The sequence below is a fragment of the Ctenopharyngodon idella genome, chromosome 18 (genome assembly GCF_019924925.1).
Source record: "Ctenopharyngodon idella isolate HZGC_01 chromosome 18, HZGC01, whole genome shotgun sequence".
NCBI lineage: Eukaryota > Metazoa > Chordata > Actinopteri > Cypriniformes > Xenocyprididae > Ctenopharyngodon > Ctenopharyngodon idella.
Genome location: NC_067237.1, coordinates 15,434,003 through 15,450,662, shown reverse-complemented (window position 1 = coordinate 15,450,662; position 16,660 = coordinate 15,434,003). Strand labels below are relative to the sequence as shown.

The 16,660-nt window shown below is 38.7% G+C and overlaps 1 protein-coding gene across 6 annotated transcripts in view; it reads left to right on the top strand.

Moving 5' to 3' along the window:
* Nucleotides 1–16,660, top strand: part of LOC127499717 (xaa-Pro dipeptidase-like) — a 99,113-nt gene that overhangs the window by 29,159 nt on the left and 53,294 nt on the right. For all 6 annotated transcript variants that reach the window (XM_051870235.1, XM_051870241.1, XM_051870239.1 and 3 more), the window contains exons 8-9: nt 777–852; nt 8,981–9,027. In XM_051870235.1, the coding sequence (XP_051726195.1) occupies nt 777–852; nt 8,981–9,027 (123 nt within the window). The remainder of the gene's footprint in view (nt 1–776; nt 853–8,980; nt 9,028–16,660) is intronic.

Genomic DNA, 16,660 nt, shown 5'->3' with positions numbered 1-16,660 from the left:
AAGTTTATCAGAGACGTTCAGTCTTCATCAGACTTTCTGATTGGATGAGCCTGTGTGAACCATTGTTCAATAGCTGACACACACTACCATTCAAAAGTTTGAGGTCATTGAGAAGGAAATTGATACTTTTATTTGGCAAGGAAACATTAAAATGATCAAATGAGATGGTAAATGCTTTTTTAAAATGTTACAAAAGATTCTATTTCAAATTAATGCTGTTCTATTGAACTTTCTATTCATCATAGAGTCCTGAGAAACAAAATGTATCACTGTTTCCTCCAAATATGAAGCAGCACAACTGTCTTCAACATTGATAATAATCATAAATGTTTCTTGAGCAGCAAATCATCATATTAGAATGATTTCTGAAGGATCATGTGACACTGAAGACTGGAGTAATGATGCTGAAAATTCAGCTTTGATCACAGGAATAAATTACATTTTAATATATATATATATTCACATAGAAAACAGTTATTTTAAATCATAATAATATTTCACAATATTACAGTTTTTACTGTATTTTTAATCAAATAAATGCAGCCTTTGTGAGTAGATCTTTACTTTTGAACAGTAGCGTGAACGCATCTGTTGATTTCTACATTCTTGTATTAAAGGTCTCCAACAGTTTTTAAGTTGTAGCTTCATGTTTTCTCATAGTAAAAATCACTGTAACATGCAGCCTCTTGTTTTTATTAATGCTTTAAGATGTTATATCTTCATATTCACATTATTGTTTTTATTATGATTAACATTATCTCTCTCTCTGTCTGTAGTCGTCTTCTGAAGACTGACATGGAGCTGGAAGTTCTGCGTTACACCAACCGCATTTCCAGTGAAGCCCACAAAGAGGTAAAACATTTGTGTGTCACGTCCATAAGGCTCAACACAGTTTTTTAATGGGTTAGAGTGTTCTTGAGCTTTACAGGCAGATTTGAAAACCTAAAAGGCATGCTTTTTGCTTTTTAAAGTTAGATGACATCTGACTTTAGATGACAGTGGTAAGAGTTGATAAATTCTCTGAAGGACTGGGACTGTGTTTCTCAAAAGCATCATAAGCCTTCTATGATCTATTTAGGCTTTTGATGTTTTGGGAAATGCTGCAGTGTTTTACAGTGAATAGTATAGCAGCTTCCAAAATCTTAAACCTCGTTTGATCAGTATCTAGGCCAGCATTGCATTTATCCTTCACAGATACAAGGCAATACCAGAATGCTAAACAGTTGATATTTCAGCACAAAAGCCTACATCTTTTTAGGGGTTCAATCATGTAGCGCTGAAACCTTATTGTAATTGTTAAAATTTCCAAGGATCAGCATTCTCCCCTAAAAGTGATCGGGCAGACCAAACCTTAAGTCATAGAGACTTGAAACTTTTGAGGGCTGGTAGTACTCACACCGTCTACAACGTCACCAAGGCTCGCCCTGATCGTCCTGACGGGGGCGCTACAGCGGTCAAAAGTATGAAATGGCTCATAACATAATGGCTCATGCTTTTTGGCCCGATCGGAACCAAACCAGTGCATTGAGATTATCTGGAGTCTGATTGTCAGTAATTATCAAAAAAAGTTGAAATTTCGATTCACGGTCCCTAAGGGACGTCAAAACTTTCAAAGTGGGTGGAGCCACTTTTACTAAAATGGCTATAACTCGTGAACGGAATGAGATATTTTCACCAAACTTGGCACACCTGTGTAAGAGCTCATTGTGTGGTCGCTTGAAAAAGGACGCGGTGACTGGCCACTTAGTGGCGCTATAACAGGGGAAAAAAACATGAAAATGGCTATAACTACAACACCATTAGTCCGATTAACTTGAAAATTGGCATACAGTGTCTTTGTCCAAGGTGCCATGATTGTCTATAAGCACATTGACGTATCTCAAAAAACATGTCCGCCATCGGCCAATGAAGTTTGAGTCTGGGCCTGTTTGACTCACAGCCCTAGAGACCTGTGCGAAATTTTTGCGCATGCCCACGAGATTCATACCACATGGTAGAACTCCTCATTCTGAGCAACTTTGCCTCTAGGACCGCCAATGTCCGTCAAATCATTCGTTAAATATTGGAGATTATTGCAAAAAACAACTTTAGTGAACTAGTCCTAGGTTTTTGGCTCAACCTTGATAACTGTTAAAAAAACTTATATTTCCTATGGTAAATTGCCTGTATTGGCTGTAAATGGTCTTTTCCATCTATGATCGAGATGGTTACAGGCTTGCTAATTAAAACATAATACCTTTTTACGCATGTGCTTAAAGGCCTTAAAGCACTTGAACCCCGATAATTGCTGCACGCAGCTGTATTTAGTTACTAAATACCCCACTGACCCCAATGGCAGATATTTGTTCTTGTTTTAAACACAAACTCGCTTCTTTTTGATGCATTTTTCAGAAGACAAGACTTAATATCATAAGTAGTTTCTCAAGTAAATGTATATTGGTTTAAGAATTTGTATGTATTTTTACTGGAAAGCAAGACAAAATTACCAAGTAAGATCATCATTTTTGCAGTGTAACATGTATCTCACATATGACCACAAATTTGAGCTATTTTACCTAGACTGTAAAAAAAAAAAAAAAAAATCAATTCATCATATTTTGTTTCTTTTTCCATGGGCTGTTTTGAGTTTTACTTACTTCCCAAAAGTTGAGCCAATCCAAATACAGTGGACAAATAAATTGGACAAACACAGTAAATTGTTTTGTTTATTAAAATATATATATATATATATATATATATTTTTTTTTTTTTACAATGTAGTTTACCTATCAGTTCCTTATTGAATCAGATGCTAAAACAATGCAAACAAAAATTATGCAATCAGTGGCACAATTTGCTCTTGTAAATTACTTTCTAATAAAGTCACCAATCACATAACGCACGCCGCTCTCATAATGTATATAACTCTGCTCCCCTGACAGATGAACACAGACTCTTGATATATGTGCAGTTATACGGTATTTATTAAGGGAACATGACGTTTCAAATGTCTGAAAATGCACAGCAGTCGAGCAGCCGACGTGAATAAAACTCTGAGAGACTCAAAATAATTTAATAATCCAAGATTGATGGTTTGTGGTAGAATAAGTTCCTGATATCCATTAATGAATAAAAAGCCTTTTTAATAGTTTAATGTGCCAGTCTGTGGTTTGTACATGAATTAATACTGTGTGTTTAAGCTAAGACCATATTTATCATAGTAACTGCTGGCTTTAACATTGATCGTTACATCAAAAGGGTTTGTGAACATCGATTCATGTCGCAGTTATTGAGAGATTTCCACGCAACCTGCCTCTTAAGGAAACAGATTGCTCTTAAAGGGGACCTATTATGCAAAATTCACTTTTGCATTGTGTTTGGACATAAATGTGTGTTGGCAGTGTGTGTACACAACCACCCTATAATGATAAAAATCCACCCACTCCTTTTATTTTAATCCCCATAAATCATAAGCAGTGTCTCAGAACAAGCCGTTTCCAGATCCCTGGCAGTGTGACGTCACATTAGCCACAGGCCCCGCCCACGAATGTTGACAGACACTGCCGTTTTAACATAGAACCGCCCTGAGCGCATTCACAGCGAGTCCGCCGTTGCTGCACTGACGAGAACGTCTCCCATGCGTTTTAGGTGTTCTGTAGCTGGATGCATTAATCCACATAGCTCTCTCCATTTACTCCCTAAATCTGAGCCGCTGAAAACGAGGTGGATTCATTTTGTTTTCAAAGAAAATGCTCCCTCTAGTGAAATTCGTTTATGTCTGTGCGAATCATTTCACACCGGACTGCTTTGTGAACGAATGTCAATACAAAGGGACAATACAAAACAGAGATTGTGCTAAAAAGTTGTTACTAAAGGATAGGTCAGTAAACTGTTCATGATCCAGATTACAGTCTCCAGAGTGATACTGGATACGGCAGTAATGAATGTGAGAGCACTTTATTACTGTTCATCGGAGTTGATTTACGGATATAAAGTTTACCAGTTTATTAAGCACCACCCGAAAAGGCATAAGGTCTTTATATATTTGTTTACTGTTAGTTGTAACGAGTGTTTCTGTGTACTTCGCTGTGTATGTTGATGATAATGCAAGGGAGAAAGAGAGAGTTTATGGATAATATTTTAATGCACACTTGCACTGTGTTTTATAAAGCTCTTACAGTGATTTTCTAGAGTGAAAACAGACGCTTCATATTTTGTGTGAAGTACAATAAACATCATAAAACTCATCGGTAAAGTAAAATGGGGTCTGGTACAACCGGCTTGTACTAATGTAGTGGATAAAAACAAGAAGGCAATAGAAGTTATATCCGTAATTGAACTAAACTATACCTGTTTTATCTCCATGCACCATATATTCGCAGTTTCTGACATTATAGTGCATCCTGACTGAATCCTGACAGGGGAGAACGAGCTCTTGAAGCTCCTCCCTCTTAGGCCGAACGCAGCAGCTCATTTGCATTTAAAGGGCCCACACTGAAACGGCACGTTTTTGCTCAGCCACTAAAAGTGGCAATTTTAACATGCTATAAAACATTATCTGTGGGGTATTTTGAGCTAAAACTTCACATACACACTCTGGGGACATCAGAGACTTATTTTACATCTTGTAAAATGGGGTATAATAGGTCCCCTTTAATGGAATAAATCTCTCATAAATGATACGTCTGTCATTATTTACTTCATTTGCCTCATGTAGTTTTATTATAAAAGTATAAAAATTTGTATCGGTATATAATAAAGACTTAAAGTGCATGGGTCATACAAACAAAAAAAGGGTTCAGGTCTGGAATGACATGAGCGTGAGTAAATATTGACAATTTTCATTTTTAGGTGAACTATTCCTTTAAAACTGTTGAGAAAGATTTCAGTCATTAGTGGTCAGGATTCAGCCACTTGTATAGACGGCATTGTAGAAGCGCAGTGAATGGTTGTCCTTGCATTATCTGAAGAAAATAGCCCCAGCACCTCATCAGATAGAGAATGACCTTGGCAGACCGGGTCGATCTTCAGTTGAAGGTCTGAAGGACAGATTTTGAGGCTCTTTTGATCTCTCAGTTCCAGCAGTAAAGGCCTCAGCACATATTAACACACATAGGTCTTCATAAGTGCCAGTCTCCGCCAGAGCTGATATAGACAAACATCTCACGGCTGTAACCTCTCGTCTTCCCTTATTACTGGATATTCAGTTTAAGAGGGACATGAGTCACGGCCACAATGGAAACAAATTGTTTTTTGAATGCCGAAATGAGGAACGAGGGGTATCGAAGAGTTCACTGTACGGCCACGGGAAACCTTTGAGCGGTTGAGAATCAAAATCTATTTCTTATTCAGAATCACTTGTTTTTTTTATGACATTCAATTCCGTAATGGTTGTGGGATGCCTCTATTCTTGTGCTGATGTGGATGGAAAAACATTTCCGAACATCTTTCTTCCTCAAAATTCTGAAAGAATCATTAATAGAAGCATTAATCATTACCATTAAAGTGCCCCTATTATGCTTTTTAAGATATTCTCTTTCATGTAGTGTGAATTAGAGCTGATTGTGAATGTAAAAGGTCTTCAAAGATCAAAATGCAGATGAATGGAGTTGGAAAGAAAGAAGCGATTCTAAACTGAAACCAGTCATCAGTAATTCCAGTCTCACTTCCTGCTCAAACCTACGTAGGTTTGCATAATGCCAGCCTGTGATCTTCATTGGCTGCCCATGAACAATGTCTACTTTTGACCCGCCTCACAACAGACTGGGCCGTCTGACCAATCAGAGCAGAGCAGGCTCTCAGAAAGGCAGGGTTTATCCTTTATTGAACCTTTTCAGACATTGTGAGAAAAGAGCTGATGCTATAATGAATATTATGATGTTTTTTGACCTTGGATGGATGTGAAGGTATTGTAGGAGACCTCCGTAACAAAATTAGGTGCCTTTAAAATAGCATAATAGGGGCACTTTAAGTGAAATCATATTCTTGAGACCCAATGAATCAAGTGGTTTTCCTTGAGTTAATAGTCTAAAACGCTTGTCGGCTTGATTTAATGTCTGGGTGAAGATCTCAGAATAGATTCTGGATGATTTATCTCTTCTTTTTCTCTCCAGCTCTTTGACTGAATGTCATATTTCACTCAAAAATGGACATATTTTACCTTTGACTTTTTCATTTCCATCTCAATAGGCCTTCAAAATAGGCTTCAGTTTCTTTAAGCAAAATATGCATGTCTTTAGTTTTTGAGGTGAATTGTGAGCTATTATTGACGGGTTACGTGAGATTCATCTGAATGTGCAGCGGTCTGTCAGTGATGCTTACAGCAGCAAGTTTTGCTAGTTTGAAATGTAAATGACCGACTAAATGCTGATTTTGTCTTTGCGGTGAAGAGAGCTGAGGCAAAAGCGCGGAGATTAAGAGTTCAGCTCAAGTCCAGAGGCTTTTACTGTTTTATTGAGTCTGACAAGAGCGGACAACGTTTATTTGACCTTTGAACCTTACAGATATGAATAATGGACTATATGTAGATCTGGTTTCAGGCATGTTTATTGGCGCTAATAATGCCCGAGTCAGTGGTTCGATTTTCAGCTGTAATGCACTGTAAGTTGATCTTAATAGAGGCAAAATGTCACATGCATAAATGTGAATTTCTGAACAGAAACTAACGTCTTGATATTCTATATCAGTTTAGAGATGCATGAAATGGTACTGTTTTAAATATCTTCAAATAGCATTAGTTTTCTCAATCAATCAAGCATTTATATATTTTATCCCACACATATAGTGCAGTTTCATTAACTCTATTCAGACAAGAATAGTTTAGGAGGATGTCAACATAAATTTATGTTTTATGCAGATGTACTTTGATTTCAAACCCTTCAGATTTGAACATGTCAGTGTTTTTCTGGCATATTACAGCAAATAGAGTGCACTTTTTCATTGGCACTGGTTCTGGAAGTATTTTTTCCATTCATTTTTCCCATAGGGATTTTTAAAAGTGTTATAAGCCATGAACCAAACCAATCAGCTACAAGGTGAATCACAACACAAACTTTGATTTGAAGCAAAAAAGTTTTTGAAAATTGGAACAAAAACACAACTGTGTGCTTAACGGCTTTAGTGAGGAGAAAGAACTACAATCCCATGAAGCATTGCAAACGGCATAATCAAATTAAAAACGATGTAAAAATTTGAAATTAAGTATTTTGTAAACATAGCGAGATTGACTTGATTGCTTCATTCGCGGTGCACTCATTGGGAGTGGGCGGAGCTAATTTGGCATTGGATTGGTGTAATTTTCTGTACAAATCATGGGAAATGTAGTTTTTTGCCAGGAATTCCACTGTTAAGCATGATTATTTTTAAACTAAGTTGAAATAATGCTGGCTCACGGCTTCAACTGAATCAAATACCATCGATTAACAACCTCGGAGCTCACAGTAAGCCCGTCTTTAATGGTTTTTAGTTGTTAAAAATCAATTTCCCTTTGGATTAAATTAATATAGCTCTGAATTCGATTACTGTATGTATTCCATTGGGTTTCTTGTCACTTATAGAAACTCTGACTGCGTTCTTTGTTTTTTGTATACCTTAAACCCTCCTAATCTGACAGAAGATGCATCAGAACACACTGGACCTTTTTATATGGTTAATGAGTCATTTATATTCAGCACTGGAAGAACATAGAGGGACAAATGAGAATTTACCATGAACGTGTCTATCCGTTTCGCCACTCTCCTCCTGTCCCTCTCGTGGGACGTCATTAAAACCCAGCGCTCGACACCTGAGCCAATCATCGCCGCTTATTCTCGTCCCTCCCAAACTCCCAGCGCTGCAGTGCCGAACCGCATCCCTGTTCACCTGCGACAGGTGATCTTTCTCAGGAGACCATCTAATGCAGCGCCAGACGTGTTAAGCGATCATTTTTTGCTCCTTCTCGCTCTTTCTTTTCTCAGAATGATACAGTAAAAACAATAATATTGTGAAATATTGTTACAAATTCAATTAACCATTTTCTATTTGAATGTATCTAATAGAACTAAACTCAAAAGTTTGGGGTCGGTAAGATTTTTTTTTTTAATGTTTTTGAGTTTCTTCTGCTCACCAAAGCTGCATTAATTTAATTTAATTTAATTTAAAACAAAAATACTATAAAAATTTCAAAATATGTTTTCAATTTAATAAAATATATTTGAATATATAGTAAAGTGTAATTTATTTCTGTGATCAAAGCTGAATTTTCAGCATCATTACTCCAGTCTTCAGTGTCACATGATCCTTCAGAAATCATTCTAATATGATGATTTGTTGCTCAAGAAACATTTATGATTATTATTAATGTTGAAAACTGCTTCATATTATGCAAACCTTGATGCATTTAATTTTTCAGGATTCTTTGATAAATAGAAAGTTCAAAAGAACAGCATTTATTTTTAAATAAAATCGTTTGTAACATTATAAATGTCTAAATGTCTATGTTATTACTGTCACTTTTGATCAATTGAATGCATCCTTGCTGAAAAAATTCTTATTCTTTATGCTTATAAGTATCATATTACCTCTGTCACCCAACATACTGCCATTATTTGAAACAACCTGATCTCCGCAGTCTCCCGGGGATCCTTCAGTGCCGCTGTGCGGTGTGACTCAGACTCTCGATTAAAATAAAAGCTTCCTAACCTGCAATCATCAAACAGCCCCTCTAATCCGCCCTCGACACACGCTCTCCCTCATTTCTCTCTGCCGCGCTGCAAATGACTGTTATCTCATCAAATGGATGAGTCGTTCTGTAATTTGAAGGCAATTGCTGGTCATTTTCAGAGCCATTCTGTGGCTCTCGTTGCCGTCTGCGCGCTCCGACTGCCGGCGAGAGTTCATTGAGATTATTAGACTTTATCTGGAGAGGGGAAAGGGAATCCCTCAGTGTGATGATGGAGATGGATGGCTAATTGAATATTTTGTAAAGCGCTCTTATCTGATTTCAGTGTGTGTTTCCTTGTAGGTGATGAAACGTGTGAAGCCGGGCCTGAAAGAGTATGAGATGGAGAGGTGAGTATTGATTGATTGATTAATTTGACTGATTGATTGAGCTGCCGGTGTCTCGGGTGGTCTGATTAAATCCTCTAATGAAGAAAGTCACACCATTTTCCTGTGAACTCGCTCTCAGAACCAGCCCACGTTTCCACTGAGAACCGAGCAAAGTATCTGCTTTACCATATAACCTGTCCATGTCGCAATATTCCTCATTTAAATAATTAATATGCAGAATAAAGGGGCGGGGCCTGGTTGAGTTAGTTGAACCTGGCAGTTATGGTAAGGGGTGGGACATTTCCCAAACACAGCGCTTGACCAATCACAACACACTGGTCCAGCCAGCCAATCAGGGCACAGTGTGCTTTTCAGAAGGAGGTTCACAGGAACTAAACAGAGCGTTACTGACAGACTGGGAAGAGAGGAGCTGCAACAATGGAGAATATGAGGAAAATAATCAACATTCAAGCAGGAAAACCTGTTCTAGTAGAGCTTAAAAACAAAATTAAGACTTTGTAATAGGTCCGCTTTAACATCTGAAAACATCCATTTGTTTTGTGTCAGTCTAGCATTGTTCTTATTGTTGTTTTGGAAAAGATTTTGTTTAGATAGTTCATGTAAATGATGTGACCTATAATGCCCCTTTTACAAGATGTAATCTGAGTCTCTGGTGTCCCCAGAATGTGTCTGTGAAGTTTCAGCTCAAAATACCCCACATATCATTTATTATAGCTTGTCAAATTTGCCCCTATTTGGGTGTGAGAAAAAACACAACATTTTTGTGTGTGTCCCTTTAAATGCAAATGAGCTGCTGCTCCCGGCCCCCTTTCCAGAAGAGGGGGCGGAGCTTTAACAGCTCGAGCTTCGGTTGTTCATCAACAACAAAGCTGGAGAATCTCACACAGACAAAATGACGACGGTGTTCAGCCTTACATTGTTCAAACCGGAGTCGACACTGATGGAGAGACTCAGGAAGAAGTTACAACTTTTAGACGTTTCTGAATGGTTAGTGGATAAATTTATGTAGTTGCTGTGGAGTTGATTCAACTCATCGACTAGTCGTCATGTTAATCTTTTCTGCAAATCCAGCGTTGAATTGACCCTCATTTGCGAAACAGTTTACTGTTTTTACTGTATGTTATCCAAAAATGTAACCATGTTATATAATGAGTATCTTGTAGTTTAGCTTTAGTCTTCTTCCACACTGCAGTTTGCTGTTTTATCTGTGTGAGGTGTTGATCTTCTAGCTGTGATTGTGTTTTGTGTCTGATAAGACCATCCGACCGGTTCTCTCCTCTCCAAACAAAAGCTCTGATAAGCTGCAGATTTTTACAGGGATTTTCTCTCAATATCTGCCGGTCGAGAACTGTAAGATAAGACCGACTCCCTCCACTTGTTTTGTCCTCTAAAGAAGCGCCGCAGTGGCGTCCGGAGGTCTCGAAGCGGTCCGTGCAACAGTGGCTTTGTCCAGACCTTCCGAGATTGTGATGCATGATCTACTTCCTCTAATGACATCTTCCCTTTCAGCTCTGTTCGCCCCAAGTGCATGCTGGGATGTGACCTTCTCTCGTAACATCACTCCACACCTCTGCATTCATCTCTCAGGAGAAGCCAATTTCTGTCCAATTTCCTCCTAACTTTCTTTTTTTCCTGTGAATGTCAGTTTCCTGCAGGGATCATGAGGGTTTTTAATGTGAGCGATGCTTTGAGCTCCGTTATGTGTCATACAGTCGCATTAGGCCATTAGGGGCCAGTGACTCACTGATGACTGGACATAATGAGAGAGATTGTGGCGAACAGGTGTGTGTGTGTGACATTACAGGACAGACCCGCAGGCAAGGTCACGTCAGGCAGCGACTCACATCAGTACAGCAGTGGTCAGATTTACTCACACACTCACGAGGGATGAGCGTGAGTGAGAGGAAACATCTTAAGAAACACTGATGGACTTTTTTCTCCAAGTGGTCTTGGCTTGTTTCGTAAAAGTTTGCAAACAAGTTTCTCAAGTGCAACTACACTGCAATTCAAAAGTTCGGGGTCATTTTTTTTAAAAAATATTTTCGAAAGAAGTCTTATATGCTCACCAGAGGCTGCATTTATTTGATCAAAAATACAGTAAAAATAGTAAAATATTTTTAGAATTTAATTAAACTGTTTTCTATGTGAATATATGTTAAAATGTAATTTATTCCTGTGATCAAAGCTGAATTTTCAGCATCATTACTCCAGTCCTCAGTGTCATACAAACATATAAACATATAAATGCAGCAAAGCATAGACTTTAGCTGTGTCTGAAATCTCATACTCTCTTGAGTAGCTACTTATTTTGAGTAAAAAAAAGTATTTTATATATAGTAAGAATATGTGTAGTATGAACGCAATCCGGACTAAATTCACCATGTTGTCACTGTCATGTGACCTACCAGAGTCAGAGGCGTCGCTTCACCTCTCCTGTGGCCTCATGGGATAGTAAAGTGTCCATCGTATACTCACTTCAGAATCTCTCCAGAAGTAGTAGGACTTTTCAGGACAGTGAATTCGAACATACACTATATTGCCAAAAGTTTTGGGATGCCTGCCTTTAAGTGCACGTGAACTTTAATGACATCCCATTCTTAATCCGTAGTGTTTAATATGGAGTTGACCCACCCTTTGCAGCTATAACAGCCTCAACTCTTCTGGGAACGCTTTCCACAAGGTTTAGGAGTGAGTTTATGGGAATTTTTGACCATTCTTCTAGAAGCGCATTTGTGAGGTCAGGCAGTGATGTTGGTGAGAAGGCCTGGCTCACAGTCTCCGCTCTAATTCATCCCAAAGGTGTTCTATCGGGTTGAGGTTAGGACTCTGTGCAGGCCAGTCAAGTTCCTCTACACCAAACTCACTCATCCATGTCTTTATGGACCTTGCTTTGTGCACAGGAAGGGGCCATCCCCAAACTGTTCCCACAAAGTTGAGAGCATGAAATTGTCCAAAATGTCTTGGTATGTTGAAGCATTAAGAGTTCCTTTCACTGGAACTAAGGGGCCAAGCCCAACCCCTGAAAAACAACCATAATCCATAATCCCCCCTCCACCAAACTTTACACTTGGCACAATGCAGTCAGGCAAGTACCGTTCTCCTGGCAACCGCCAAACCCAGACTCGTCCATTGGATTGCCAGACAGAGAAGCGTGATTCGTCACTCCAGTAAACACGTCTCCACTGCTCTAGAGTCCAGTGGCGGCGTGCTTTACACCACTGCATCCAACGCTTTGCATTGCACTTGGTGATGTAAGGCTTGGATGCAGCTGCTCGGCCATGGAAACCCATTCCATGAAGCTCTCTACACACTGTTCTTGAGCTAATCTGAAGGCCACACGAAGTTTGGAGGTCTGTAGCTATTGACTCTGCAGAAAGTTGACGACTTCTGCGTACTGTGCGCCTCAGCATGCGCTGACCCCGCTCTGTGATTTTACGTGGCCTACCACTTCGTGGCTGAGTTGCTGTTGTTCCCAATTGCTTCCACTTTGTTATGAAACCACTAACAGTTGACCGTGGAATTTCTTTAGTAGTGAGGAAATTTCATGAATGGACTTATTTCACAGGTGGCAACCTATCACGGTACCACGCTTGAATTCACTGAGCTCCTGAGAGCGACCCATTCTTTCACAAATGTTTGTAGAAGCAGTCTGCATGCCTAGGTGCTTGATTTTATACACCTGTGGCCATGGAAGTGATTGGAACACCTGAATTCAATGATTTGGAGGGGTGTCTCAATACTTTTGGCAATATAGTGTACTACTTATGTCGCATACTGTTTTTCGCCTACTATATAGAAGGGAAGTATGCAATTTCAGATGCAGCCTTTCCTTTTTTTCCCATGAATCACATTTTATCATGTATCACAGCATAAATGCTAATTTTTAACACTCATTTTTGCTTCATTTCATTTGTAATTACTTATTAAATGAAGCAACTGAGGCCCCTCAGTGGGAATGGTACAGAAATCCACCGCAAAAACTCATTTACTGCATTTTAAAAATGAAAAGATCTCAGTTTTAGTTGCTATTTCACAACATAGGATCACGTCTTGGCTTTGGAGTAAATGTAGAAAAAATAGACAGTAAATAATGGATTAATACTACATTTTCTGAGGACAATGTGAGTGGAGCCATGGCAACACTCTGCAAGCACAACTAATTAAACTAAATCCCTTTTTAGAATGTAACATATCCTGATTTACATTTTTTGTATTTTTAGTGCGTTTTGTTTGTTAGTGCAGCTGTGTGGCCCACCTCACATCTCAGAGCTGAAGCTGGAGACGAGCCTGATAAAAACACAGAAAATCTCTCGCATTAGTGGCCGCACACATGCTGCTGCATCCCGTGGGAAAAACCATCCAGGATTTGAGACACACAATCGATTCAAATTGAGTTTTGTTGCAGGATTGAGCGCAGTGGAGGAGCCTCTCATCGCTGCACAATGCTGGAAACTTAATTATTCATTTTTTAACTCCTTTGAATCATGGATGTGTGTGGTGGGATAGTTTGGTAATGAAATGCACTGAGGCTTGGCAGCAGTGCTGATGTCATAGGTGTTTTCATCATGTGTTAGAGGACGTTTGGAGAACATGAGTTTACTGAAAACATGAGAAACATGAGAGGATAACAATCAATCGATTTGCTTCGTCTTAAAGCAGTGAATCTCACAGTGACTCCAAGGCCTCTCATTGTCCACAACAGTATTCAAAGCTCTCCCTCTATAGGATCATTTGTTTCCTTCATGCGTTTGCTTTGTTTTCAAAACATGTTTTAATCTGTAGATACTCCTAGTTTCTACATGATTGTTTCACTGGAACACTTTTCCTGCAAAGAATGTTGACGGCCAAAGATTGTTGTTGTTTACCATAGACTGTAAAAAATATGGATGACGCACCTTCAATCTCTTCCATTGTAGAGGTGAAGCCGCCAATGTCCAAATTTGGCGCTGACATCTTGGAACCCGAGTCGTGAGTAGTGAGCGTGAAGTCGAGCCGCGGTATCAAGGCCCCGCCCACACTCCCGCAGAATCAGTTAGTACAGTTTACTGCAGAACAACTTGTTATGTCAGTGTGAAATTACAGTTATGGAAATGTATAAATTAAAGTCGAAGCTCCAATCTCCTCCCAAAAATCCCCAAAAAAGTCTCTGTGACTACTTCGCTCAGAGAAGCTGTCAATCTCAGCTGTCAATCATGACATTAAACCCCCATTTTTATAGCATCAAATAACTAACTAAAACCCAGACTTATTTAAAAAACGAAAGCTTGAACTTACATCAGTGTGATAAAACTACATAAAATGACAGAAACAATCTTTGGAAAAATATTTGAAGTGTAATTTGATTGTGTAGTTTGTCTCATGTCCCACTAGATTACACAGAGAGGACGGGGTTTATGACCTATACTAGGACCAACCACCTGGGGGCGATCGAGATGTTTTGGCTACACTTTTCAGGACTTGTGTGGCACGCTTATTGTTTACGTTCACTGTTACCATGACATTCATATTTAATCTTGACAAAATGTGTATCATTAGAAAGATTTAGGACTCTAGTTTCGATGTTTGACGACTGTTTGTGATTTTAAAAAATGGTTACGTGACTGTCATTTCTGTGCAAAATCAACATTGAAAATCAATCTATAGTTACTCATATTTCATATACATGTTAATTTGCATATGCTCCAGTTTATTTGTGTTTGTGATTACTAACATCCATCAGTGCTTTTAGTCCAGAAGTGTGCACATTTAGAGAGATATTGATATATTCACATGTTTACTTCATATTCCTTTAGACAGAATCGCACTAAACATATATATATATATATATATATATATATATGGTCACACTTTAGTTTAGGGTCCAATTCTCGCTATTAACTACGACTAATTACTTATTAATAGTTAGTAAGGTAGTTGTTAGGTTTAGGTATTGGGTAGGATTAAGGATGTAGAATATGGTGCAGAATAAGGCATTAATATGTGCTTAATAAGTACTAAAAAACAGCCAACATCCTAGTAATATGCATGCTAATAAGCAACTAGTTAATAGTGAGAATTGGACCCTGAACTAAAGTGTTACCATTTTACATGACCTAAATTATACTTTTCAAGTGAGGCTTTCTCATATATCAGTTTTCCAAGTATCCTGGTTCTTCACAGACAAAAATCAATGGTTGAGTTTGTGAAATAAATTAATAAATATCTTGATTTTTAGTTGTTTTAGCTTATTGTTTTGTTTTCTTTTAAATCATTTAGTCATCTTGAGGCCTCTTTGACCGTTTGCTGAGGTCTCGTATTGTTAAGGCAAGAGCCACTGGTCGAGAGCCACTGTCTTAAGGAAAAAGAAAATGAAAACTGTAGTCATTTAGTTGCCATCATGTTGCTCCAAACCCATATGACCATATGATTGACAATGTTCAATTCAAATATGGCTTGTCAAAACACGCCAGACACAGTTGGACGCCAGTGGTCAAATATCATCGGTTGCAAGTCATCAAAATAGCTGTGACACGTCTTTCTTGACATGCCATATCTAGATTGAACAAGCACCATAGATGATCTCCTTTTGTATTGCACAGAAGAAAGGAAGTGAAGAAATGTTATTTTTTATTCTTTAATGAGATGATTACACACAACAACAGTCTTAATGTTGTTCTAGTTGTTTTGCAGCTGAAGGGAGGTGGTACAGATGCTGCATTTGTATTCGGTCACGTAGCACTAAAGCAGGACAAACGTGAGCGTTAGGAACTAGAAGACTTGCTTTCTCAGATTGATGAAGCCTGCTTCCTCTCGTAGCCGCAGGCTGACGAATGTCTCTCTTAACTTCATGTGTTGTTATGAAGTTTGCTTTTGTTCCTCGAGGACTAAGCTTTTTTTTTTTTTTTTTTTGTTCTCGTATCCTGCAGACATTTTCAAGAGCAAATAATGAACGTGGTAAAAATGAAACTCAAACTTGGCCTTGTCCCCAGGCAGCAGATGATGAAGATATTCAAAGGTGAAAGAAATGAAGTGGAGGTTTTTTAAAGCATCTGTCTTCACGTCGAGGTGATGATTTGTTTGCTGTGTCATGAGGTTTGAAACCATGAAGAACTGAAAGCTAGCTGATGACAGCGGGTGAGAAAAGTTGATCTTCCTCAAAGTTCACGCAGAGTGCAATCAATGTGGCGAAACAGGGGTTTTCATCTTGCATTTGCAGAGGTTTGCAACCATTTAGCATTGGTCAGGTTTTTCGTGGTTGAAGGATCTGAGTTCATCTCTCTTTAGTGTTGTTTAAGCATGAAAAAGCTCTGCAAAGTTCCAGTTATTCTCTATATCAGAGTCACAGTTTATGAAACGCCTCCATTGTAGTCTTGAGTTTTCTTCTGCGAACGAACACGTCACAATATTCCTCATTTAAATAATTCATATGCAGAATAAAGAGGCGGGGCCTGATTGAGTTAGTAGTGTGTTGAAACTGGCGGTTATGGTAAGGGGCGGGACACATTTTAATAGCCGCTTTTACATTTAGCTTTGAAAGCGAATCTTCCGCCATTGTCTTGTCAGTCAGCTCCTCACTCTTGACTCCTGCTGCTGATGTGTGCTGCGACTCTTGTTCGGCTCAAACACATTTCCCAAACACACTCGAAGCGCTTGA